General features: G+C 48.9%; 11 protein-coding genes across 11 annotated transcripts; 3 read left to right on the top strand and 8 right to left on the bottom strand.

Moving 5' to 3' along the window:
- Positions 1-811: 811 nt before the first annotated feature.
- On the top strand, positions 812-4714 carry TRV_05384 (GRAM domain protein; the record flags this gene model as incomplete). Its single annotated transcript, XM_003020484.1, has 3 exons — positions 812-1242; positions 1317-3946; positions 4011-4714. 3 exons carry the CDS (start codon positions 812-814, stop codon positions 4712-4714), a joined length of 3765 nt encoding a protein of 1254 aa, XP_003020530.1.
- Positions 4715-5252: 538 nt separating this feature from the next.
- On the bottom strand, positions 5253-5870 carry TRV_05383 (uncharacterized protein; the record flags this gene model as incomplete). Its single annotated transcript, XM_003020483.1, has 1 exon — positions 5253-5870. The coding sequence occupies one exon, from the start codon at positions 5868-5870 to the stop codon at positions 5253-5255; it is 618 nt and encodes a 205-aa protein (XP_003020529.1).
- Positions 5871-7347: 1477 nt separating this feature from the next.
- On the top strand, positions 7348-8736 carry TRV_05382 (uncharacterized protein; the record flags this gene model as incomplete). Its single annotated transcript, XM_003020482.1, has 4 exons — positions 7348-7694; positions 7760-8037; positions 8097-8345; positions 8405-8736. 4 exons carry the CDS (start codon positions 7348-7350, stop codon positions 8734-8736), a joined length of 1206 nt encoding a protein of 401 aa, XP_003020528.1.
- A 554-nt stretch (positions 8737-9290) lies between these two features.
- Positions 9291-11139, bottom strand: TRV_05381 (peroxisomal copper amine oxidase, putative; the record flags this gene model as incomplete). The annotated part of the gene is made up of 2 exons (XM_003020481.1): positions 9291-10618; positions 10680-11139. The coding sequence occupies 2 exons, from the start codon at positions 11137-11139 to the stop codon at positions 9291-9293; spliced, it is 1788 nt and encodes a 595-aa protein (XP_003020527.1).
- A 1057-nt stretch (positions 11140-12196) lies between these two features.
- On the bottom strand, positions 12197-13159 carry TRV_05380 (uncharacterized protein; the record flags this gene model as incomplete). The annotated part of the gene is made up of 1 exon (XM_003020480.1): positions 12197-13159. One exon carries the CDS (start codon positions 13157-13159, stop codon positions 12197-12199), a length of 963 nt encoding a protein of 320 aa, XP_003020526.1.
- Positions 13160-13243: 84 nt separating this feature from the next.
- On the bottom strand, positions 13244-13780 carry TRV_05379 (uncharacterized protein; the record flags this gene model as incomplete). The annotated part of the gene is made up of 1 exon (XM_003020479.1): positions 13244-13780. One exon carries the CDS (start codon positions 13778-13780, stop codon positions 13244-13246), a length of 537 nt encoding a protein of 178 aa, XP_003020525.1.
- Positions 13781-14409: 629 nt separating this feature from the next.
- Positions 14410-14747, top strand: TRV_05378 (uncharacterized protein; the record flags this gene model as incomplete). The annotated part of the gene is made up of 2 exons (XM_003020478.1): positions 14410-14507; positions 14585-14747. The coding sequence occupies 2 exons, from the start codon at positions 14410-14412 to the stop codon at positions 14745-14747; spliced, it is 261 nt and encodes an 86-aa protein (XP_003020524.1).
- Positions 14748-15110: 363 nt separating this feature from the next.
- On the bottom strand, positions 15111-16643 carry TRV_05377 (uncharacterized protein; the record flags this gene model as incomplete). Its single annotated transcript, XM_003020477.1, has 1 exon — positions 15111-16643. The coding sequence occupies one exon, from the start codon at positions 16641-16643 to the stop codon at positions 15111-15113; it is 1533 nt and encodes a 510-aa protein (XP_003020523.1).
- Positions 16644-16965: 322 nt separating this feature from the next.
- Positions 16966-18924, bottom strand: TRV_05376 (uncharacterized protein; the record flags this gene model as incomplete). Its single annotated transcript, XM_003020476.1, has 3 exons — positions 16966-18120; positions 18186-18566; positions 18649-18924. The coding sequence occupies 3 exons, from the start codon at positions 18922-18924 to the stop codon at positions 16966-16968; spliced, it is 1812 nt and encodes a 603-aa protein (XP_003020522.1).
- A 996-nt stretch (positions 18925-19920) lies between these two features.
- Positions 19921-23647, bottom strand: TRV_05375 (uncharacterized protein; the record flags this gene model as incomplete). Its single annotated transcript, XM_003020475.1, has 9 exons — positions 19921-20346; positions 20450-20698; positions 20837-21373; positions 21431-21468; positions 21608-22534; positions 22597-22730; positions 22780-23086; positions 23280-23384; positions 23557-23647. The coding sequence occupies 9 exons, from the start codon at positions 23645-23647 to the stop codon at positions 19921-19923; spliced, it is 2814 nt and encodes a 937-aa protein (XP_003020521.1).
- A 2098-nt stretch (positions 23648-25745) lies between these two features.
- Positions 25746-25865, bottom strand: TRV_05374 (uncharacterized protein; the record flags this gene model as incomplete). The annotated part of the gene is made up of 1 exon (XM_003020474.1): positions 25746-25865. The coding sequence occupies one exon, from the start codon at positions 25863-25865 to the stop codon at positions 25746-25748; it is 120 nt and encodes a 39-aa protein (XP_003020520.1).
- Between the last annotated feature and the right edge of the window lie 180 nt (positions 25866-26045).

The following is a 26045-nucleotide window of genomic DNA, read 5'->3' as shown; positions in this document are numbered from 1 at the left end:
TAACTAACTAGTTATATCGTCAGGCGAGGCCGGCAGCGGGCAAAGCAGGTCATAATCCCTATCCCTGTGCGCTGTGCACCCCCAGCGAGCCGTTGCGTGTCTCCGTGTAGGCGCTGTCAGTGGCACACCGGCTGAGGTACAGCAACGTTATAGTTATTATTGGCAGCCAGAGAGTCAGTCAGTCAGTAGTTAACTAGTTACTAGCAGTAAACTCGCAACTAGCAGGCAAAAGCAAAGCAAAAGCAGAGCAAAAGCAGAGCAGGCCTGGCGATGATGTCAAGCGTCGATGTCGCGGTACTTCGTCTGCCCGCAGAATTCTGGTGTAGCGAGAAGTACCGCGACATCGCCCACTTTTGGCGGCCCGGCGACCGTCTGGCGAGCGAGCGAAACTCCGTCCGCCTCTCTGCTCTCTGCTATCTCTCTGCTCTCTCTCTCTAGTGTTAAGTTAGCCATAGCAGTGTGGCAGCCAGGCAGGACGACGGACGAGCAGCCGCAAGACCAGCAAGCAGATCGAGACCTAATAGTTAGAGATCCAGCCGTTCCTTTGCTCCTTTTCTCCGTCTCTCGCGCCCGCTGGTGGACCGGAAGAGGGCCCTGGGATGGGTGGCCACCACGACGGCGAGCAGACGACCGACATAACTACAGACATAACTACATAACTACAGCCTTGCCTTGCTCGACCAGGCTGCAGGACGACCGACCTTGCTACGCCCGTGGCCGGAGGATTAAAGAGACAGTTAACGCCCTCCGTCCTGGCTGCTGTTCCCTTTGTCGAACGCACACGACAGCGGATGCTCATGTGCTGGCGCTCATGGAGAGCCATGGTGACCCTGCACCCGCAGCCGCCCCCTCGAACGGCCTGAGAAAGGTGTTTACAATGCAGAATCGAAGCCGGACGGCGCTGGGGAAGACCGACGGGCCCGAGACGGATCCTAGGAACAGAAGCTCGACCATTGAATCGAGGGCGGAGGAGGCGAGGCCGGCGACCAGCAGCGCTGCCTCGAGCCACAGCGACGCTCCCAGTGGCATCTCAAAGCTGCTCTCGGGGGCCAGAAGACGGACCCGGAAGAAGGGCAATTCGTCGACCTCGTTGAATAAGGACGCCGAGCAGGTCGAGGGCTACGACTGGCAGGCCGGCGAGTCCAAGGTCTCCCTGCCGTCGGTAGAGATCAATGGGCAGCGCCGCAGGTCCATGACAAACCCAGAGAGCAACCATGTCTCAGACTGCTCGGAATCAGACGTGTATGTGTCTTGCTCTTTTACCTTGTTGTCCCGCATGCTGGACGAATGCTGAATGCTAACAAATGTACAAAAAGTCACTCCCGCGGGGATCCGATAGCATCTACCCCCGAACTCGGCATCTATAAGGATGAGATTGACAGCAACGCCGGAGGACTACGCTCAAACACCGCATCAGAGGTCAGTTTCGACAGCTTCAAGGGTCCCTCCAGGAATCCGTCTACCTTGGGAGTCTCCCCAGATAGACCGTCAACCTCCCCAACCGGCCGGAAGCTAAAAGAAGCGTTCGTTCACCGGATGACGAACAGGAGCACCGATACCAGTCCCAACAGGAGCTCTGGGAAGCTAGCCGGCAGCAACAATGGGAAAGATTCCAACGGATCTGTAGATGGCGGATCTTCCGTGAGAACGCTACCACCTATACAAACGGCACCGCCGTTGCCCCATTCAATTATAACATCAACTTCCCTTGACGCTGGCCGTCAAGGAGCTGATAAACCCGCCCCGTTGAACGGAAATCCCCAGACTCCTCCAACGTCCAGGAACGCACCGGAAATAGTCACCACTGTCACCCCTCCGACTCCTACTAACCGCGAGTTCAATTCCCAGCACACTCTTCTGACCAATATCGTCAACTCCCCGGAATCTACTACCCAAAATGATACCCCGGATCAGCCATCCAACATTGTTGTCAGCCCTTCAGGCAACATGATATCCCACCGCCGCGTACGGTCAGCGTCTGCAGCTCACCAATCAAGTAAACTATCCAATTCATCAGTCCCTCCTGTATCACCGGCCCCAGAAGACCCCAAGTCTCAGGGAAAGTCGTCTACGTCACAATTTGGAGCGGGTTTCTTCTCGTCCATGGTTTCTGCGGCACAGAATGCCGCCACAACTCTAAGTAGCAGCTTAAATCCCCAGGCCAAAGGCAGCAAGACTTCTCAAGAGCAGAACAACACTGAGGGGGATACTCGAGACTCGGGCGAGCAAGAGAAATCTGGAGCTACCCCTGGAGGCGAGGAAAATGTCGCCCCACAGAATGGCAAAAAGGAGCTGGCCGTCAATACCCTGGGTACGGGTGATCTTGACTTTAGTCATCTTGGACTAGAGCATCTTGAAAAGGCCGCAGGTGACGGTGAAGGCAGCAAGTTGGACGTTGCTGGAAGACCTCGTGCAAAGACTGCAGTCTCACAACGTGACGAACTTGCTGCGCGCATGGAAGACGTACGGGCTGCTCGGGCTGTCTCTATGGCCTATGGAAATACCCCAGTAACTCCCATAGTTACCGTGGACAGCATTAACACAGACAACCAGCCTGCAAACCCTTTGAACACCGTGGTTAGAGATAACGCTGGTGAAAATACTCCGCCGGGAGGCAGTGTCCACAGTGAGACGGCCGAAAGTCTTAAACAAAACGGCAGTCTTAAGAGCCGCCGTGCTCGCAGGGATCGTGGGTCCTCTGCCGCTACAACAAATACTACAATCGGTGCACCGATCGGAACAAACCTCACTGCAAGGAATACCAGTGTCCCCCGTCTCACCGGGTTCGCCGTTGCCAGTAAGAAACGAAACCGTGACTTTCATTCGCTTTTCCGCAGTGTTCCCGAGGACGATTACCTGATTGAGGACTACAGCTGTGCACTACAGAGAGAGATCATTCTTGCTGGCCGACTGTATATCTCCGAAGGCCATATCTGCTTCTCAAGCAATATCTTGGGATGGGTAACCACGTTAGTCATCGCCTTCGATGAAGTCATCGCTATAGAAAAGGAGTCTACAGCCATGGTTTTCCCAAATGCCATTGCCATACAATCCCTGCATGCGCGCCATACCTTCCGCAGTTTGCTCAGTCGAGATGCAACGTACGACTTGATGGTCAATATCTGGAAAATCAGCCATCCGACCCTCAAAAGTTCCATCAACGGAACGCATATCGACCAGGGTACTGGAGACAAAACTGAAAAGACAGATGACGTCTTTGACGAGAGTGCCTCGGACTTGGATGACGATGACGAGATGTACGATGAAGATGAAGACGGTGCTGAGATTACTAATAACGGAAGCGAAGACAACAGTGTAGCGGGCAGCGAAGCACCGGACCAAGCACAACGCGTACTTCGCAAATCCTCTACCGTACCGCTTTCTGCTATGGGGACTCCGCAGGCTCCCGGTCCCGGTGAAGAAACAAAGTCTGGCGAAAACGGAACCAGTTCAAGTCCGGAGTTTCCGGGTCCTAAGACTCATGCACCAACGGAATACAACGACCCTGCTGGGCGTTTTGACAAACTGATCAAGGATGAAGTTATTCCCGCTCCCTTGGGACAAGTGTACGCTCTCGTCTTCGGTATTCCTTCGGCTGCCTTCATGTCCAAATTTTTGGTTGATTACCAGAAAGTCACCGATCTTCAATTCGAGGATGACAAAAAGGGTCTCACGAATGAATCCAGGACCCGGTCATACAACTACATCAAACCGTTGAACGGAGCAATCGGCCCGAAGCAAACAAAATGTATCAGCTCTGAGCAACTTGACTTCCTCGATCTTGAGAAGGCGGTTCTTGTCACTCTCACCACCCAGACCCCAGACGTACCCAGTGGGAATGTCTTTTCAGTGAAAACTAAATACCTCCTCACCTGGGCCCCTGGAAACGCCACAAGGATGGTCATGTCGTGCCTTGTAGAATGGACAGGCAAGAGTTGGATTAAAGGTAACTAACGCACTGGTCGTCATCAGTTCCATATAATTTCTTTTTTTACTAATAGGCTGCTTAGGTCCAATCGAAAAAGGTGCTAGCGATGGCCAACTTAGTTTCGGCAATGATCTCGTCAAAGCGGTCAGAGCTGCAGTTGCCCGCGGTCCTGGAATCAAAGCCGGGCCAAAGGGCAAAGGAAGACGCATCCGCATGGCAGCCGAAATGGCAGTTGCCGCCAAAGACCAAGCTGCTCTGGATTCCACCAAATCCCAGCCCGACAACGGCTTACTGTCAACCCTCTATAGCCCCTTTGCTCCAGTGGTAGACATCATAAAGCCATTCTGGAGCAGCAATATGACTATCGGTGTTCTTGTGATTCTTCTCGTCACCATGTGGTTCCGTGCTTCCGTCCCTGGCTATCCAACTTCTAGAGCTGGGCTCACGTCTCATTCCGCGCCCGACCGGCTAATTGCATTAGAAGAACTATGGCACCGAGAAGAGAATGAGCTTTGGGACTGGCTGGAGGAGAGAGTAGGGCTAGATGGTCTCTCATTCCCGGTTGTTGATAACGCGCATTCCCGAGACGACAAACAGCAGCCCAACCGCCGTGCTGAAAAGGAGTTTGAAAGTCGTCTACATCGCGATAGAATGTCTGAGCGTGAAGCCGAAAATGCCATCCGAGTTACACAAGAACGCCTCCAGACTCTGCAGAAAATCGTCGAAAAGCGGAAACAGAACCGCGAGGCTTCAGTAGAGGAACAGGCCGAACCTCCCTCAACATGACAGGCAGGGCAAGAATATTTCTTTCTAATATCTTGCCTTAAGCCTGTCACTTTCATTATAACTTCGTTTACCAAACGAATCTCTGCGTTGCTGTTTTCTATTCTTTCCATCCCTGTATATCATACATTCGCCTTACACAGGCTGTTTCCTTTGTTCCTGCATAACCGCATGTTTTATTTACCGTTGGGCGTATATCCTGGTTCAAAAACGTCGAGTTTGTTTGCTCTCCTTTTCCTTGCTGCTTAATCGAGTGTTGGAGTTAGGCTGGCGTGCTATCGTTTATCATATTCTCTATGTATCAAACCAATTTATCCCAAATGCATTTTTTAAGAAACCCTTCATACAACTATCGTGTTTCTTATTAACGCTGCATAGGTAGGCCTGCTTTTCTCTATACCAACTACGAGGAGTGATGGTATTCAGTTCATGCTGTTTGCACCTTTTCCCGAGTTGAAACCAATATATTTAGTAAATGCAGAAAAAAATAAACAGAGAAGATAAAAGCCAGCTGCATCATTAAAGAAAAGGAATCAATCATCTAAAACTTCTTCTCAAGCCCTGTGTGAATATCTACCATCAACGCATTTAGCTCCTTCGTATAGTCACCTCCACCCTCGATGTCTAGGGCCTTGGTAATCCACTTTTGGGCTTCCTCCCATCGTCCCATCTCAACAAGACACTTTCCGCCTCGCCACCAGGCTTTTCCATTTCCCTGCTCGTTACACTCCACGCTAAGCTGTGCATCAACCCATGCTTCAGCCCAGAGTTGCTGCTGCATGTAGGCCTGTGCTCTGTTTGCATAAAGCGCAGATAGCTCCTCACGCACTAAGCCCACAGGTTCCCACGCTGGTCGCCCAAGTGCCATCTCAATCGCAAGGGTGTACATCTTGATGGCCTCCGCAAAGGAAGACTTTCGATAAGCAGTGTTGGCTGTGTCGCGGAGTTTCGCTATTTGTGCGCTTCGCTTGGGATTTACGGGTCGAGGTGGGGGAGGGATATTTGGGGGATCAAGGCTGAGGAGAGTACGGTGTGTTTGGTTTATGGCTTCGAGTAGGGCATTGAGCTCGGCGGAATTGGAAGTGGGGTCTGAAAGCGCTTTGGACTGTGAATCAATGTGTATCGGGTATTGTGTGAAGGTCTCTGCGTCTGAAGCCATGGTGATATATAAACTGTCTATCCCGAATCGAAGGCTGCGCACGGCCTTGAGGAATATAAGAAACAGGGGTTGATGGAAGGGCCTTATTCAACGGCGTTGTGATTGAGTTCCTGACTGAGGAATTTTGTCAGTTATTTTTTGCCTAGTTGTACGCCAGGAGATTTGGGTTATGCTAACCTTTGGTACTAATATAGTTGGATATTTGAATCTGCTCGGTGAAGGGCGGGTTTGTTCAATCGAGATACCTGGTGATGCTTGTAGCAAAAGTGCTGCTGCCAAACCGACATTGAGACCAACTTGTTCTTCTGCGATATAGCGCTAGTCCAAAATTAGACTAGTCAATTATTGCCTTCTAGAATAGCGCTCGGACCACACTCTAACTCCACGAAATCTAAAATAGGAAACTCATGAAACCGCACAAAACTTGATGTCTATGATGTGAAGTGAAGAAGCTGAGGTTTTCACGCGCATTTAACTATAAAGATGATCACAAAGGGGACTTCTAGCAATACCAGGCTTATTTGTTTTGATATCCGATTAATTTCTTCTCCTAGGTTTGTCGGAGTAGCTGTTGCCTTTCGGCAATTCAATATAGCTGTTGCCCTCTATTTCACCCGATACTCTCACAGATACGGATATCGACAGACACATCCCTTCCCAATGGAAAGTCTATATATAAAGAACTACTAAATGAGGTTTAATGCATATTTAGATGAGGCCCAGCTCAACGGAGTACCTGATTTTAAAAAAATTAGTCCGTCTCATAGAATACCGTATTATCTTGGTCACAAAGAGAAACAATCTTGGCTAAAATCTCCTTAGAAGTATCAACAACGCTCCGCAAGAACCTATTCGGCGAAAAGAAATTGGGCTCGTCTACACTGATGTCTCTTTGTCCGCTGTGTTGCACAAGCGGCTTTCACTTGCTTTGTTTCTCACCTGTGACCGTGGACGATCCCCTGCGCCTCCTTTACCTCGAACCGAGGAATATATTTATCCTTCAAGAAGTGCATAGTGCTGGTGGTTTTTAACTCTATACCCTTGCACATTGTAGGAGATATTTACCCAATTATGAACTCATGGTCCTTGTTCTGACAACCTGCCTAACCGCTTGTTGTGGCATAGCCCAAATGGAGCAGCATGATAGCCATGCATGGAACCGCTCTTGAAAGTTTTGTTTGTTACTTGGGGCCAGTTTAACAAGCACCTACCCACTCTGGTCTGCAGTACCACAGTACCGGTCTCAATTCCAATGCCCCGGCTTCTATGGTCATTTGGGGGGTATTGTTAGTTATAACAGTTTTTTTATGAAAACCGTGGCTTATACACCATGATGTATGTATATCATATATCATCCACAGGAGATACCACTAATCTTCAGTTGATTAACGTGAATTGAACTCCCCAACCTCAATTCTCCGTGTATACCGCAGTACCACTAGATTCTACTCTTTTTTTCGGCGGCATACAATTCATGATGTGGCACTCCCCCTTTTTCACCGCATTCACCCTTTTTCTAGGTTTCTTTACTCTTACTCTGGCCCTACCAACAAACAGTCTTGCAACTACTGGCCGTTTTACAGTCGAGCAAAGGCTCATAAAAACCTTTGAATCGAATTGGCCGCCGAAAGAACTATGGAGAGGCCTCAGGAAACATCACAGACCTCTACCACCAGCTGTCTCTCGCATAGCTACGCACAGAGGCCCTTCTGCCAATGGTACCGTCAAAGTTACTCCTGATGAGTACAATACTGAGTTCGTTAATGAAATTACAATCGGAAATAATACTCTCTTCGTTGATATTGACACTGGTTCTTCTGATTTGTGAGCCTTATCATTCCATTCGTCTTTGCTCCGGACAAAATGGCTAATGTACTGGGCCTATATAGCTGGGTTTTTTCGTCCCAACTTCCGGAACGATCACAGCTGAACCATCGCATCTATCATCCAGAAAAAACAGGAACAAAACTCTCCAAACAGATTTGGGAAATCGGTTACGGTGATGGAACTGGAGCTGCTGGAAATGTATTCTTAGACAAAGCCAGTCTCGCCGGATTGGAAGTGCCTTCCCAGGCTGTGCAAGCAGCGACATGGGTTAGTTATCAATTTGCAGACCAAACAGTTACAGACGGGGTTATTGGTTTTGGATTTGATCATTTTAATGGAGGCAAGCCACATATCCTTCACTTGTTTGGGTTAACAACTTGCTAACATATATATCCATAGTAACACCAAAGAAGCAAAAGACTTGGTTTGGGAATATTATGGAGAGGCTCGAAAAGCCTATCTTTACTGCTTGTCTTAAACATAAGGCTCCTGGGTTCTATGACTTCGGTTTTATTGACAGAACGAAGCATATCGGGAACCCTAGCTATCTTCCTGTTGATAATTCAAGAGGATGGTGGGAAACTACCTTCAATGGATTTTCTACTGGGCGCAATGATAATTCTACATATCGATTTAGAGCGGTTGTTGGTACGTGGCCATGAACTTATGGATATCATGAACTATGTCATACTTACAATATCATCCAGACACTGGAACTACGTTCTCGCTTCTACCCAGGGAAATTACCGAGCAATACTATTCCTTGATCACCGGTTCGACATTTGATAGAGAGAATGGAGGCTGGACATTTCCATGCAACACAACCCTGCCAGAATTTGCAATTCATATCAATGACTATAAAGCCATAGTGCCCGGTGAGCATATTAACTGGGCACAGATCCCAGGAACCAACACATGCTTTGGGGGAATTCAGTCGGTGGACCGGTCACCTGCTGTGCTTGGGGGATCATTTTTAAAGAGTCAATTCGTTATTTTTGACCACGATGGTCCTAAGATGGGGTTCGCAGCTCAGCGATGACCCTACATATAACATCCTCCTTGATTATAGAAGTTTGGCATTAAGTAACCTTATTCTAAGACCCGGTAGGAATTTGAAATTAAAGTGCTGCCTGAAGGTAAGCATAACGGTTATAATTCAGGATAGTGAATTTTAATTTGAACAATTACTTTCCCAGCCCAATGTTTTAAAGTAAGAAATGAGAATAAACTAAACGGCCTTGCTTGATTCATTCTGGAGCCCTTCTGGGTTGGATCCTTCTTTTACCTGGCTTGGTGTCAAAGAGTAGCTCGGCTTTACGTCAAGAGCAGGGCTACGATCAAAAAAATTCCGAGGCCGGAGAAGTAAAGATACAGGTTCGACTGGCATGATTGGGAAGTCTTCTGGTGAGGGAAAGTGGGCTATTCCAAATGTGTGCCAGACAACTATATCAGTATTGTGGATGGACTGATTTGCTGTACCTGATATCCAGGCCGGAAGGCCTTGAGACGGTTCCCCCGAAGTTTGAGGGACATGCCGTCCAGCGGGGTAAATTTGGTCATCCGAATCTGAAGAATACGTCATTTACCGTGGTTTTATCTGAATAAAGAAGAAGAAGAAAGGAAGAAGAAGAAAAGAAGAATAATTATGCCGTAAAGTGATGGAGGCTTACACTTGGTAACGTGAATAGCATGTCTAGCAAACCCAGCTCGTTTCCAGACTAGACTTCCTTCCTTTGGGAGAAGAGAAGGCACTTCCCTACTTACTAATTTGTAACTTACGGGCATTTTACTATATTTATTCAATTTGTTGATGTTGGATATTTCCCATGTACGGCTTGATGATCCATCGTAGTCTGCAACGGACTCGGATGGAGTACAATATTTTGTCCTTTTGGCATAAAAGGCGTTTCCATATTTGTTCTGGGGACTTCCAATTTCACCTGGGCCACGGACAGCGTCAACTTGGAAAACGGTGTTATTTGGCCCATCGATATTTGGATCTATACGTAGGCAAAATAGATGTTGATGATTGTGTGCATTTACACCAGGGTATACTTGGGTGCCCCAGCCTTTGGTATCCTCTCCAGGATTCATAGCATAGGTATTCAAGATTCCAGTGAGTTTTATTTCCAGTTGGATAGTGCCGTCTTGGTGGAATATCCAGTACACGCAATATTCATAGTTGGCAGCGGTAAATATGTGGGATACGATCAACTTCTGGCTCCTAGTGATAATGGTGGAATTATCCCTGAAATCAGTGTGCTTGAACAGAATTCCAGCATCCTCTTCGTGAATACAAATGGCATTCTTGATAAGTGTGCTTGCACCTGCAGCATTGACAAATGCTGCATCCATATAGTGTATGGTACCTTTGCAGTCACAGCCTAGGTTGAGACTGTTCGTCAAATATCCAGCTCCATACTCTCCTATATCAAAGGCGTGTTTTCGTTGGTGAGGATGTTCCGGATTTCCATAAGGAACAACCATCTCTGCAAGAGACAAACGATAAAAAACTGGCCTACACTCTCCTTTGTCGTTGAAGGTGATATTGTGAAGTACGATTCCCTCTCGGTGATTAAAACCAACGTGAAACTTCCAGTTTTGCCATTCTACGTGACGGCCTTCAACCTTAAATGAAACACCGTCCGGTTGAGTGATGTGTATAGGTTTAAGATCTTTCCTGAACCCTCCCTCTTTTTCTATCGCTTTGGGGTGGTAATTTGACGGTGGCGCTTTGCTCACATGTCGACGGATGACCGGGACATCAATGTGGATGAATTTCATGGTATTAGGGTTGAAAATGGGACAAAAATCCAGGGGGTAGGCGTACTGACAGTCGTCTATTTCGGGCCGGTAGTACATTAGTGCTTGCTGAAGACGGTCACTGTTGCCGAACCTTTCATCGTATCCGATAGTCCACGCTATCAGCAAACGTCAGCTACAAAGTAAACCCGAGAGCATTCAATATTGTTACGAACTCACGGTCACAATACACTCTATGCATATCTTCTCTGGGTATGCCTATTGCCTCACACTGTTTAATGATATCCTCATCCTTTCTGGCCATATGTTCGACAAATTGCAAGTCTTCCATCGTTACCAATGGCTGAACGCCTTTCACCAGATTCCATTCAACGATTGCGTTGGTAGTTAGATCAACTATTCCATCATAGAGTTTCCCACCAGGGGTAATAGCAACGACTTCTGCGGCTCTATGTGGTCTAGGAGAGTTCCCAGGGTTCTCAAGCCATTCCATCATCTGAGCTTTTCGTGGTTCCGATAAGGTAACAGTATTAAATTTGAGAGGTCCATCATGAGCCTCTCTGACTATGGCAACGGCCGCATCAATTTCAGACGTGGAAAACGGGTCAAATGGATGCATTTGGGTTTCCTGGGAGTCTCCAACCTGGGAGGGCTGTTGATTTACTCTTTCAAAGACCATGATGGTATAGGAAAGGTGGAAGTATAGGTCATGGGCTATAGTATGTGGATAGTAAAATGGGTAAGAGTAAATCCTGGATGTAGTGCGGATTCATATATAAAGCACACGGAATTCATATGACAATTATTACTGAGACCATTCAATGCGGGGAGGGCAAGGGCCGGCGAGTGCATTAAAGTGCATTCATGTGTAACGGCATGGAGTGTAAGTATACCACCCTGCTGAAATTTCAGTGACCTAGGTTCCGTATTGGACTGCAGGAATACCCCACAGCAGGGATTGCTTATAATCTAGTCCAAGCATATGCATGCATGTTACTGGGTATCTAGAAGAGCGCCATAGCTAATGAAAGATGGTTTATGGAGAAGAAATGAAGAAGAGGATGTGGTATATACTCCGTGCTCGCAGTTAATGTACGTCCGAGTTTCCTCTTTGGGATTTCTACAGGATTATGTAAGATTACCAATCCCTAGTTATCAAAAAAAGGGACACCTTGACATCATTTGCCCGAGAGAGAGAGAGAGAGAGAGAGAGAGATCTACTCTAGTATGCTACCAGCAGGGGGAGTCTTGAGGATCATATAAGAATAGCCCGCCGCCTCCGTCAAATAACAAGAACAAGCCTCGATTCGTGGCAGCCCATCTAGAGCCGAAGAGTATAACCCGGTTTACCAAACATTTACGAGCCAATGCACACAACCCGTCTGCCAGCCAAATCCCACCTCGGCAACAATATAAAAGAGAAGGCGAAAGAGAATAGGGTAGAAGATAGATATAGAGAGAAAAGACACCGTGTGAATGAAAAAGTAAGCCCATTTTTTCAAAACGCCAGGACACTCTTGTACAACAAAGTGGTTCAAGCTCAACACAAACACCACAAGCTGAAAATGCAAGGAAGAAAACACCGAGAAGAAAAAGAACATTCGTGTCGTAGAACACACAAAGCGCCATCCTCCAAGTTTTCTAGGGAAATGTTATAGATAGTTAAAAAGGATGTTGGGTTTTTTGTCGTTTGTGCGGCTATCCTTCATATTATGGGTTTGAGTTTGCTTCTTATCTTAGGATCGTGGGTGGAAATTCGCATATGCACCGGTTCCGGGGGTTATGCTACCTGTCTGACGGCCGGGTGTTTGATGGCTGTTCAACGCTGCGTGGCCTGTGTTCGGCGTACTAGGTGTTCCTGCGGCAGAGTACATAACAGTTCCATTAGGACCGGGGGTTTGGAGGGGCTGATTACCGGGATAGAAAGGCACGGCAGCAATCTGGCCATTGAGCCCCCAGATCTGGCCGGAATATTTGGATCCATCGATGTTTCCGTTGAACACAAGCTGTCTGATTTTCCAGAAAATCTCACCGGTGACGAGGGAGTCCGAACCGGCTTGGTGGGCAATGCCTACTCGCTTGACTCCTAGCTCATCAGCAATGTCCTGAAGGCCGGACTTCTGGCCAAGGTTGGCTATAATCTGGGCTGCAGCATGGGTTAGTGGGGATCCATTGGCGGTTTGATTCCGACCGGCGTGTTTCATGAGGTATTTTATATCAAAGAGTGAAGGGAAGAATATGTTGAGGAGTCTGTGAAAGTCCTTCTCGTCATCTGGCAGGGGCTTGCACAGCATAATCTTCATGAGATAGCCAAAATCGTATCCGGAGTGGAAGGAGATCCAGTGAACGTCATCAAGCAGGACGAGTCCAGAGCTCATAAGCAAGGCTCCAAAGTCTAGCGGGTCAATGCCGTTCTTTTCGTGGAGAGAAAAGTCGATACCAGCCTTGGCCAGCATACTAGTAGATTCTTGGGCGTACATGTCGTTTTCGAGAGAGAACTTGAAGTTAAATTGCCAGGTACACGGTGCGGGTACCAGGACGCCATTATACCCTTCTGAGTTCGCATGCGTAGCCGTAACTGGAGGAACTTCCCCGTCCTCGGAGAAGAGGGTGATTCCGAGCTGTATCATCTTTAAGAGGTCAACATTACACCGTAGAGTCTGGTAGTGGTAGTCTGCTTTTGTGGTAAAGGTGCCCATGGGCCGGGCGACTATGCCTGGGAACTCCGTGTCCTAGACGCTGTTAGCCACCGCCGACTAACAGTAAGAAGTCACTTTTTTTGTTTATGAGGGGGATGGATGGGCTACCATGCTGATGTATGGGTATTTCTCTACTAATGACCGTAGCATGGCCATTTCCTGCGCCAGATTGTGCTTCCAGACATCACGTATCCTCGATTTGACGGCGTTACTCTTAGTGTCCATGGTGAGGCGACCGTCATGGCCTAGATGAACCTGCTGGACTTGGTGCTGTTGTAGTTGCTGTTGCGCCTGTTGCTGTTGTTGCTGCTGCTGTATTTGAGCACCCCTTACAAACCCCATCTGTGCGGCATGGCTGGCGAGTCCGGTGCCACTCCCGTCGCCCAGCACCCCCGCGCCCGCTCCGGTAGGGAAGCCGGCAACTCCAATACCATTGGCACCGGGTATACTGAAGGGATTGATGCTTGACTGGGGGTTGCTGGGCCCGAACCCGGGGTGTCCGCCCAGCGAGGGAGGGGGCAGGCCGGCGTTGGACTGCGGATGCCCAGCGTGGTGCTGGGTCTGCTGCTGCTGCTGCTGCTGAAGATGTGCTTGCTGGAGGTGTGGGAAAGGGGCCGTCATGCCCGAGGGGCCATAACGGTTGACCGGCGGCGGCATCGATGCTACGAAGCGCGAGATGTATCACTGCGTGAGGGGGGTGAGGAGGTCGAAAGGAGCATCAGGATGTGAGAGAGCGGTTGGCCAAGCACCAGGCACCTCAACCCTGCGCTGTCTGCTCGCAGTATCGTTACTCCGGCGGTGTCTCCCGGCGTGTCTCCTGGGTCCGGCCGTTTGCTTGCTGTCGCTGTCTCCTGGCGGTCGGTTGTCTGCTGGCAGTCCGTCGTCGTCGTCGTTGTCGTCGTTGCTGGCTCTTGCTGGCTCGTCGCTGTCGCCGTCGTCGTTCTTTTCTGCGTCTTCGTCGTCTTCAGCTTCGAACTTCGCCAAGCCCCGTTACCGCATCCGGTTAGAAGCTCCCGCGGCCAACATATCGAACTTCACTGAATTTCGACGACGGCCGAACTTTGGACTTCCTGCAAACCAGACCCGACCACGCCAGACACGCCGGCATCGAGCCTCAATTGACCTGCTGCTGCGTCCGGAGCACAATAGCGGGCTTACTGTGGACAGCGGACTGCAAAAATCCAGACTAGCCAGACGACCGTCGACTCCTTTTGCTGCATTATTTGTTGGACCCCTCCGCCTACGACAAGATGGCGCCTCCAAACCCAACCGGCTTCGACATGAAGACCTTCAAGGCTGCGGCCTCTCCTACATCAGAATGGGCGCTAAGGGATCCATGGAAGCGACAGTACGTTTGGCCAGCTGCTTGTGTTTCTTCGCCATATTTTGGTTCAGGTTTGAAGCTAACTTGGAATGTTTGTATAGTGAGGCATGGAGATACACAGGCCCATTCTCCCGATGGAACAGATTCAAGACCGGCTTCCCAGGCCTCGGAATTGCGACGGTTGCCTTTGCCATATACTGCGGATACGAGTATGCGTTCCTGAATGACAACCATCACGGCCACAAGGAAGAGGGTCACCATTGAAGTCCATCGACAGAAGGAAACAAGACGCAAAGAAACAAAAGCAATTCAAAAGGTCGATTTGAACGTCCAGAAACCAAACAGACTTTATAGAGCTACCCGCGGGAACCCCCATTTTTTTTATCTTGGAACGGAGGCTGAGATTCGGAATCCAAGAGTCGTTGTACATATTCTACTGAAAGGCGCAAATGGGAACAACAACTTTGTACTATTGAGTCCTTACTTTTTTTCTTATTGCCTGATTTATGTACGGCTAACCTACTTTTTCACTTTTCATATTCACATCAGGTCTATGCTGGTCCGTTGTGCTAAAAAGAGAAATAACCCATCTACCACAATTCTTCATTTCCATAGATGTAACACCCCTTACTCTTCAAATACAAGAGCTATACCATCATCACCGGCAGTGACTATCCGTCTGCCTTCCTTATCTCCCTGTACAAAGCCTAATATTCCACCAGACTGTTCTCCCTCTTCATTCTCAGATACACCAACATGACCTCTCCATTCTTTCAAAAGTCCATGGCCGGCAGCTACAGTGCCGCCGCGGGTATCCCATCGTCTTACCACTCCATCCATTCCGACGGAGGTAAGTAACCATGGTCTGCCCGATGATGTACCAGCAGAGGCAGTATTGGTCTCGCAGTGAACGAATTCCACCTTCACCACAGCTGTTTCTTCATGGGCTCCACGGATATGTCGTCTAACAGCGAATCTATGCGCAACGTCAAACAGAGCAATGGACCCATCCACTGAGCCAGCTGCGAGGAGGTTTAGCGGAGGAGAGGAGAAAGACAGGGATTCAATGCCGTCTGACTGAGCTTGGAGAGAGGCAAGAAGAGTGCCGGCCCCGGAACCAGTAGCTGCGCCGCCGCCTCCTTTACCTTTAGCCTTGGACTTTGCAGAGGTATCTGTCAAACGTGGAAGTCCAACGACCTTGATATGACCTTCTGCACCACCAACGACAGCAAATGCGCCCGAAGGCGAGATAGCAACCGAATATAATCCCCCTTCCACAGCGAATCTCTGGTCCTGGACCGTCAACGCAACAACCGACTGCGTACCGGCAGAAGCAGTAACTCCAGCAGCAGCCGCAGCCCCAAACACATCATATACGTAAAAGCTACCTTCTTCAGAGACGGTAGCCAGCAATTGTCCGTCCGGAGTCCATGCGCCGGCAGTACAAGGCGCCGTATGCTGGAAATAGGTAGCCACTATCGTCAACGGTTCTGCGGCCTCCTCACTTGCATCCACACGGTACACCCATACACTACCATCACTGGCACCGATAGCAACCACATTCTTCGTTTGCTCATCGTCGCCGGCCTTACTTGACGGACAAGTAGCGATCCAGTTAATCTCCTCGACTTCCTGCGACTCAGCCAGGAACTGCCATGCCCTGCCCGCCAGATTCTCACTTGTATCCTTCCAGGCACGTAGTTTCCCATCCAGACCAGCAGTGATCACATATTCACCTCTTGGAGCAGTAAAGCACACGGCGTTTACCGAGTCCTTGTGTCCGTCTAAATGCGCTATGACGGGGAGGGATTCTCTCTCTTTACTTTGCTGTGGTGTTGTCTCGTAGCTCTTCGGCAGCAGCGGTTTCTCGGCCGCGGCAGTCTGGCTGGAGTCAAATATGTATGCGGTATCGTCTCCGGAGCCCGTTATTATGATTTCAGGGTGGATTGGGTGCTGCGCGATGCAGAATATCGAGTCTGTATGCCTATCGAAGTGTGCGGCGGAGTCGTTCTCGAGCAGTAGCTCTTCGTCCTCTTCTTCCATCGGGTGGTCATCGTCGACCTGGACTATCTCTTCTGCGTCTGCATCGTCTATGAATTCTTCCTCCATGTGCTCTCCATGGTCCTCGTCCATCGGATCTTGTTGCTGGCGCTCCGGCATCTTGTCCTTTGGTATTTAGTTATTGCTTTGCGATAAAATTTTGGTTGGAGGGGCGAGACGAGGGGCAGTTCGGAGCAGAGGGATAACTAGCTATAAATCAACGGAATATGTATCATGATAGCTCTAACAGGATTTATCTGGAGAGGAAATTCAGAGTATCACAGACGATATTGAATATTTATAGCTTTCTTGAAAATAAAGTGGACGGAAGAAGCTGGTAGAAGGTTTGTATTCACAATGCGGTTGATTATAAATATGACAGTCTACGCTGACAAAAAATCACTATCAAAACCAACTATGTGCCTATGTAAAGGGAGAAAATCTACAACTTCGCCTTCGCCTTCTGTCGAGCCTCCTTCTCGCGGTCTCGGAGCAGACGGCGAAGGATCTTGCCGCTGGGACTCTTGGGAATGACATCTATGAACTCGACGCCGCCCTTTAGCCACTTGTGCCGGGCCTTGTGCTCTTCCACAAACTGCTGGATCGACTTGATGACAGCCGCATCGTCTTTGCCGGCAGCAGAGGACCCCTTAACAACAAAGGCCTTCGGTAGTTCTCCAGCCCGCTCGTCGGGTACCGGGATGACAGCACAGTCGGCAACGTCAGGGTGAGAGAGGACGTGAGCTTCGAGCTCAGCCGGTGCAACTTGCATTCCCTTGACCTTGATCAGCTCTTTTATCCGGTCGACAATGAAGAGATGCTCTGTTCCCTTTGGGGAGACACGGAAGACAACTTCGTCTCCCGTACGCATCCAGCCGTCCTGGAATGTCTCTGCGGTGGCTTTTTGGTTGTTCAGGTAGCCCAGGACGACGGTAGGGGAGCGGACGACCAGCTCCCCTGGCTGGTCGTAGCCGGTCAATTCAACGCCTTCGGGAGAGACGACTTTTGCTTCAAAGCCAGGGAGGAGACAACCGGATGAGCCCAGCCAGGTGTCGTAGATGCTTGTAGATGAGACCACTGTGCAGGTTTCAGTGAGACCTGCATGCAATGCGATGTTAGTGTATCTGTCTGAGAATAGGTTAAAAGGGGTCATCCAGGACCTACCGTATCCCTGTTTTATAGCCCAGGACGGCTTCCAGGCCTGTAACTCTTCTGCCGTCTCCTTGCCCAGCGGTGCGGCTCCCGTGAAAATGGAAGAGACACTGGAGAGATCTACTTTGTCACAAACTGCCTTGTTTCGCAGCATTGCAATGATGATTGGAGGCACTAGGAACAATGTGTTGATCTTATACTTTGCAATGGCTCCCAGGTACTGAGCCATGTCGAACTTGGGAAGGACAACTAGAGAGTCTCCTCGATAGGACCCAGCATGGCACAGGACAACGAGTGCATAGATGTGGCTCTGAGGCAGCAGGCCCAGGCTGACTACCGTAGCCGAACCTCCCCTTTTAACACGGGCCTCTCGTTCTGGCTGCTCTTTGACCCTGATCTGCATGGTGTTTGCAATGACATTCCTATGCGAGATCATCACGCCTTTCTATACATAAGGAGTGTTAGTTGGCTGTCGATACAAGAGTATTTCGAGAGATTTAATATACATACCGGAAGACCAGACGTACCGCTGGAATAGCACAGGAAGGCCGTCTGTTTAGCAGCTTGACCAGGCCCCCATTTGGCCCTCTCAACCGGTGGAAGCGAGTATCCCTCCGTGATGAACTGCTCCAACGTCTTGAAGCCTGCGGGTGTCTTCGCTGAGCCGGTAAATTCAGCAGGTAGGTCAATGATATACACCCGGCTCTTGGGTATCCCGGCCTTTTCGGCAGCTTCCAATGCACTTGGCAAGGAAGGTAGACAGGTGAACAAGGCTTTGCAACGAGAATCTACCAGCTGATGGACGAGCTCTGACGCCGAGTAAGCTGCGTTGGCCGCGCTCACGATGCCAGACAGCCGATGCACCGCCCAGCAGAGAACCAAGTAATCGATCTATCTTCCAGTCAGCCAACTCTTATCGTTCAACACGAACACCCAACACCCATAGCAATAAATGAAGACCGCGATGGCTTACCGAGTTGAAGCTGTAGATGCCCACGACCTTCTCCCATTCGGTCCCCTGATTCGGATGCCAGCCGAACTCCCTTGCCAGCGCGCGGGAGAGTACATCAACGCGCTCCGCAACCTGGGATATCGAGTATGTCCTGCCCGTGAGGCCGCAGACAAACGGATCTCTTGACTGCGCGAACGGCATGCGACCGTTGGCCTCGTCCAGGATGAAGTCGCATATTGGTATATCATCAGGGACCTTGGGCAACTTCCCAGCGCTGGCAGGCGGATAAAACACCATCTGGTCGGCTCAGCAAATCAACTAGTTAGTTAGCTAACTAACCAGCAGCAACAGAAAGCAAGGCCTGTGTATTCCCCAGATCTCGCGGACGCTGTAGGAGTGGACTCCTGAATATATATAAGCTCTGCTGTCGCCGCAACCCCAGCCAGCCTCCACCCAGGGTTCGCTTCTCCACGCGCCTGACCCGGCCAACCGGCGCCCGAGCCGAGCCTTAACCGAGGCTGCGGCGTCAACTGGCTGTGACTTCGACAGCGACTTCGGCGATAAGATTTTTACTTGGTCTCATCAGCTTGATGTCTATCCGGTAGAAGATGTAGCTACTCGTGTTTCTCGAGCACTCCGAGGTTTCCCGGTCAGCCTCCAAAATACAGAATGATTGGATGCTTTTCCATTGAACGGAATATTCATCATGCCAGAAGTCAACTCAGTCGAGATGTTAACTTCATCCCTAGCCTACAGCGGCTTGGTTGTTGACTGACTCGGGGGTAAGACCTAAGAAGATATATATATATTGTGCCGCAAGGGCTTTCGTAACTATTTAATTAATATAAGAATAACTTCAACTTGTGGCTCAGTTAACTTATGCCTCGTAAACTTCCGTTGTCTCATTCTCTATTTTGCCTTCCTCCACTACCTACACCTGTTCACACTCCTTGTTGGCACTGAATTTGTAGGCTAAATAAAGGGCCTAGGGATTCCGAATAATACTGCCGCGGAAATTTTTAAAAAGATGCGCTGTCTCATTGCCTGCTTCGCATGCGCCATCAGACATTAAGAGCTCTGCCTGCTAATAGGAGTCGGCGAATCCTGAAACATATTAACTGATGGTCTCGCCTTCTTTGGAGTGATATAAATAGAGGTCGTGTTACTGTCAACCGTAGAGACGCTGCGCTTCTATATGGAGAGTTAGTTTGTTCTTATGTATTGTTATTTCTTCAACATTAACAAGAACATGGGCATACCCTATCCTTCTTTTGGTTCTTTGCATTCAGTGCCTCATGATATAGGAAACATCAGAGTTCGGTAAGAGGTAGTACCGCTTGATCCCTGTCGAATATTCGCTTCATCTCGAAGGCAAATTGCATGATTCACTCCACTCCGTAGATGAAATTGTGCAGGTTCCCATTCATTCTGAACTCCATATTTGGCTCGCGCGGACAACTGTGCCTGTAGGCCGATGTTATTTGGTTCTTCGCGGAATGTCGCGTATTTCCAATGTGTGGAGGCAGTGGTCCTTTCAAGGAAAGATTTATCAAAAGGTATCAAGGGGTTGAAAGCTCCATGACCATGGCTGCAGTTTGTCTTCCATTTGACTCCATATTGAAGCTGCTTCTTCCGCCCGGTAATTCGGGAGTTCAAGATTTCCTCCACCTCCCATTCTTCCTCACCACCTATAATTTCCGGGGATGGTGGATCTTGGACCTGTCCTGGTAGGGGGTCGTTGCGAGCTTTTCGTAATTTTTCGGGGGCAAAAACGTCGTGGTAGCGGTGTTCAATAGCTCTTTATTCCCTGTGTATGATATGCTGCTTCAATCAATGCATGCCATTTAGTGAGTGCTCTGCCGAAGATAGGCCAGTAGCTGCTCTGGCCTGTAAAAGACGCGCAAATTTTAATAATTTCCTTTGTATACCATGAGTGGTGGGTAGGTACCATCTCAATGGCCCCTTTCTGAAATTTTCGATGGAATACTGGATAGAGCAAGTCACTGTCTTCAAGTCTCATCTCCATCGTATTCGAATTCCGGGATCGGGTCATAATCGCCCTTCCAATGCTCTGAGGCGGGTACCTGGTCTGGCATCACGTACCGAGCAGTAAGAGCAAATCGAAGTCTACCAGACGGAATAACCGAGTGCTACAATTACGGTAAGCATTGGTCCCAATATGCACCTGAGTTGGGGTTAAGTGACTTACCTCGTAGTACTTTTGTAGATCCGGTCCATGCATCACAGCCAGGTCGCCATGGTTAAGTGCCATCGTACACATCGGAGGCGCCTCTCTTCTAGACGTGGGCAGAGCCTGTCGAGCAGCCAAGTACTGTTCTGAAGTAATTTCTTTGGCGTTGAACTTCCGTGCAAGCTCGGCTCTTGCTTCTTCGTTTGCGCAGCCTGGAAGGACAGGATCGTGCTGCAGATATACCTTGTCTTTACCATCTCTCTTGCGGAAGCCATTGTAGTACTCGTCCTTCATGCGTATGAGCATGGTTGCCGGAGCCCCGAGTGAAAGGGTGGCTATTGTTGGCCCCAGAGACGATTCGCCGTCATCATGGTACCCAATCGACATGTCCTCGAAGTATCCAAGAGCAAGGAGCTCATTGGGCATTTGGAAGGCATTAGCGTCCACTGTATGCCGTGTGGCCCATTTTAGACGTTCGAGAGCACTGATGATAACCGGTGGAGCGGTGTTAAATGGTCGAGAGTCCACGCTCACGATATACTTATATGGCATTCCCTATAAACATGGTATTAGATATAGAATATATAGTAGTTGAGGCTAGGGAAAGCCTACATAGTTGACAGCGAAGTGAGAAGTCAGGGTTCCAGCGACTAGATGGAGGATTAAATAGTTAGCTTTTGTGACCGAATAACTTTAGCATATTGAATACGGACAGATCAAGACTTTGTCTCTGGACATGTCTCAATTTTCGTTTGCTGCCCGAATGTTGGAACCAATACGGGGAGATACATTTAAGCGTTCCAAGAGAAGGAATAGAAGAAGAAAGAATAAGAAGAAAGAATGAAAGGGGAAACTTACCAACACAAGGAGAGATCGGGTATCGTCTGAGGCCTAGATCTTCACGTTGCATCAGGCTGAAGAGGTCGTCAGGCCCACCAGGACGGCTGTTTACCGTTCGGTTAGCTGCAAAATGGGTCACTATGCCGGCACCCGGAAGGACAAAGGTGTCCTTTCGGTAATTCTTCATGTACTGGATCATTGGCATTGAGCTGATATCCTTAGGAACAGTTGGTAGTCTGTGACCAGATGGACTCATCTCTAAATCAGGCAGTACGGATCGTAACGAGACATGGTTAATAGGTGGGCTGTATTGAAATCCACATCCGGCCGTCGAACATTCCCATCGTCTCCAATGGATTCGGGCAATACACGCTCTACACTGCGGGCAAACGATGCCCTTCCATGCCATGCGTGTGCCAGTGACATCCGTTTGATCATTGGAGAAAGTTGAAAGGAGGTCCGGTACCAAGCTGCAAGGAGGCAGGACAGCATTCTTTGGTTCGGACCGCTTTGTGAGAAACTCAGGGGCAAACGTGAGCTGGGATGGCGGCAGTGATCCTTCTATCTTCCAGAGTTCAGCGCACTGCGGGTTAAGACACATCCAGCCTTGAGCAAACACTTGAGCGGTCCCAATTGAGCAAGAGAGGCAGATAGGATCTGGTGCTGGAGTTACAGAATCGCGTTGTTCAAGGGGGACAGGGTCAGGAGAACCCTTGGGAGACCACCAGCTTTTTGTCGCGAGGTTGATCTTTTCGAAGCGCATCTGAGCGCCCTTGTGCTTTCCGACTTGCTCAAACCAGATGTCTGTGATTCTGAAGAAGTCCAGGACATTGAAATTGTACGGGACCTTGGTGCGACAGTCCGCGTTCTTGCTCCCTATCTTGCATGTTAGATAAGGAAGCGTCTAAAGGAGAATATCGATTGAAATTTAGACTTACCTAGTATGAGGCCAACAGGGATCTCAAGCCTCATAGAGTTGATGAGGGAGCGAAGAATGGGCCCGTTCGGATCATGGTCTTTGCTCATGACCAGCCTGCCTTCCTTCGTTTTCTTGCATGAGCCGCCCCTTTTCCTGAATTAGAGCTCATCCCGCCTCTGTGATGGGTTAAGAGATAACTTACACTCTGGTGATCACAACCTCATCGTCTATGTATGATCTATCCCCGCAGTCTCCATCAATGAGTACACCGCGGCAGATGTTGTCAAGGTAGTAGCAGCCTCCCTGTACTGAATGGAACCAGGGAAGAGCATCTCCAAGAACAACTCGGTCCTCAGCCCACACTGGAGGTTGACCGTATGGCTCCAGCAGGTCATCTTTGAGTACTGGAACAATGATCTCAGCCTGTCCAGCTTGGAGCTCGCAGCCATCTTTCTCAGTAGAAGAGCGGCTACTGGATCCGGATTTGGCCCAAGAGAGCAACGTGTTGGCTACAGCATATTAGTCAGTAAACATCCTAAAGTGCCGTATATCAGGCTTTGAAACCCGAAGAGGGTGGTTTGTGGTTGTGGTTGTGGTTGTGGCTGTGGTGGTATCTAAGGGGGATGTAGGTGTTTTGCTTTCACAAAAGGGGTAGTTGGTTAATTTCTTTCTCTAGACAGCCAACAGGACATTGTGGCACACGTGATATCGCTTGTTTTCCTATGGTATATTGAGAGAAATAGAGGAATGAGGACATCAAGTGAGTATAAATGAGGACAAGTAATGGTATCTCATAAGGAGTCTTCCCTGTTCAAATCCCAACATGCCTTCCTAATATCAATACAATAGTAAAGGTGGGTATATAACCAAGAGCCAATAACCAATATATGCAAACGTGGCTTATAAAAACATCGATAGATAGATATATCAAGGGATGATGGCCAAAAACATCAGTAATACATGGTAATGTATGACATACCCTGGAGTGTCTTCCTCTGGGAAGCTCTGGTCCTTCGAGTGACCCCAACACGACCAACGACCTTTAGTACGTCGTTCTTGGTTCCAACCATGACTCCGAAGACAGCTGAACCCGTATACGGCAATACAGGGATATCTTTGAGGCAGCGGGAGGATTGTTCCAACAAGGGTACCTTTGAGATAGCGGGGGAATTGTTCCAACAGGGATAGTTGCAATAAAGGAAGTAAAGTATTGAGCAGTGTATACCGGAACCTTTCTGAGGAATGCGAGGTTGGACTTGTCGACTTTCTCAGTGGGTAAGAAAGAGGAAAAAGGGCAGGATTCCCCCGGGGGAATAGCGACTTAAATAGAGCAGCCAGGTAGCCTCTTACCCTCCTTCAGGGAGGGAATATTCACCTCGAATCGTAAGTGCTGTTTTTTCGTCGACGGTGAAGCTCAATCTCGGTATGAAAGCAAAAAGTGAAATCGAATTCACAGACAGGGGTGTGAAAAACACCAGAAAGCCGAATAATCACAAAATAGTGAAATGTAAATGTCTCTCTGTAGTAAGAGCTTTCCACTCATGTTTGTGTTTCTCATGCACACCGTCAAGATTTTCGTATACAGTGAATGATAAATTTAATCAAAACACCACCGTATAAACACGAAGTAGCTGTTGGAGCGTAGAGGTCAGTTGCTGAAATAGGTAATATAGTTTATGGGATAGACTAACCGGTATATTCTCCTGAATAAGATTGAGAGTCGGGAAAAGGTAAGGGGTAAAGGTGAGATTGTGACCCCCGATGCGATGGTATATGTAACTTCTTCCAAGGCAAAATATTACCATATAAGAAGGTAGCGGTGTACTGTATTGTGGACTCAGCGTTAAGAGTGCGCGTAGTATGTCATAGTATGTCATGTATTCTGCAACCCCGGCAGCAGCGCCAACAGACGGTAGGGGTAAAGTTGAGAATGAGCCCCTCTACCCCGATGGTATAAGATATGTTATCTTCTTCCAAGGCGAAATACTACCATATAAGAGTGTTGCGATGCACTGCAGTGTAAACGCCGCCAGAAGGGTGCTGGGGCAATTTATATGGATGACCAATGCAGCGACATCATCGATAGGCGAAGGACGTTAGCATCCGTACTCTGATGCCGTCATAGACTGCAAGGCAACTTTGCCGAATAACTCAACCAGACAGAGTCCAAGTTGAAGCCATTCCATGGAACGGTGCTTATATCAAGAACTTTATCCATGAGTGCGTAAAAGGTGCCAGTTTCGGATGTGGTGGTATTGCTGGTGCTGTTACTGTCGATAGCAGTGATATCCCCGAGTTCTCCTAAAGGAAATACAGGTGAAGTGGGGATATTTAACGATATAATAGCCACGACAGTATGTGGTGTTGGTAGAGATGCTGGCCCCCGGAGGATATCCGGATCCCCTCCAGTACACAGGCTGCGAGTGCCAGAGGCAGAACCAAGGGACGCACCACATGGTGTATATATATGTCGAAGTCCGCAGTCTGCTGACAGAAGAGTCGTAGGCAGGAGGTGGAGATGAGTTTCAGGTATTGTATGAGCATATATCGAAGTATGACGGAGGAACATATTGGGAAATGAAAGACCATCTTGGGAAATGGAAGAACATCTTGGGAAATGGAGGAATATCTTAGGGAAAGGAGGAGGATGGTGATGAGAAAGGAAGAAGAAAGGAAGAGAAAGAAGAAGAGAAACGACGGCCCTTTTATAGACAAAATTTCCAGGTCCAGGCTAATTCTACGGTGACTGAGGCCCAGCTGCAAGAGGAATAGGGGGTCAGGGAGGAATCTGCAGTGATTCGTCTCATGCATTAACTGTTGGTAAACATGGCTCTGGAGCTGGATAAACAGTGAAAGATGAGACGGACAGTGAAGATATAAGACGGAATCCACAGGCATTTACTGCTGGAGACAGTGACTCTGCTGCTTCTTTCTTTGCAGGCAGTGAAAGAGACAGTGAAAGGGGGGACTCGGCCAGCGGCAGTCATTGAATACTGATATTGACTGTGACGCCTTGAAGATAAGACTCGATTCATGGTCTGCAGTCACCGTCACTGTCTGTCACTGTCTCTATCACTGTCTCTGCAATAGATACAGCCCGTAGATAGGTAGTCAATATCCTGCTGTCACTGTCTCAGGCCGTCGACTGGCATGGCTTTTCTCCTGTAACTAGTTAGCAGACACCTCCTGGTCGGGACAACCAGACGACTCCTCTACCACTATCACTATCTTCGTCATCATATTCGTCTTCTTCATCATGATCATCTTCGTCTTCTTCTTCATCATCATCGTCGTCGTCTTATCGTCGTCTCAACTATGTCGTCGTCCTCGCCGTCAACGTCTTCAACGTCCGCGCTGACTAAGCTCCCGCCCCAAAACAGCGACGTCGATCTCAGCTTGCTTCGACAGCATCAAGAAAAAAAAAGCGACATCAAAGGCGAGCATCAACAAGCATCAACTGCGCCCTCG

Source organism: Trichophyton verrucosum, assembly GCF_000151505.1.
Source record: "Trichophyton verrucosum HKI 0517 chromosome Unknown contig00412_1.f1.exp, whole genome shotgun sequence".
NCBI lineage: Eukaryota > Fungi > Ascomycota > Eurotiomycetes > Onygenales > Arthrodermataceae > Trichophyton > Trichophyton verrucosum.
Note: the sequence above shows the minus strand (reverse complement) of the source record. Positions and strands in the feature narration are given on the sequence as shown.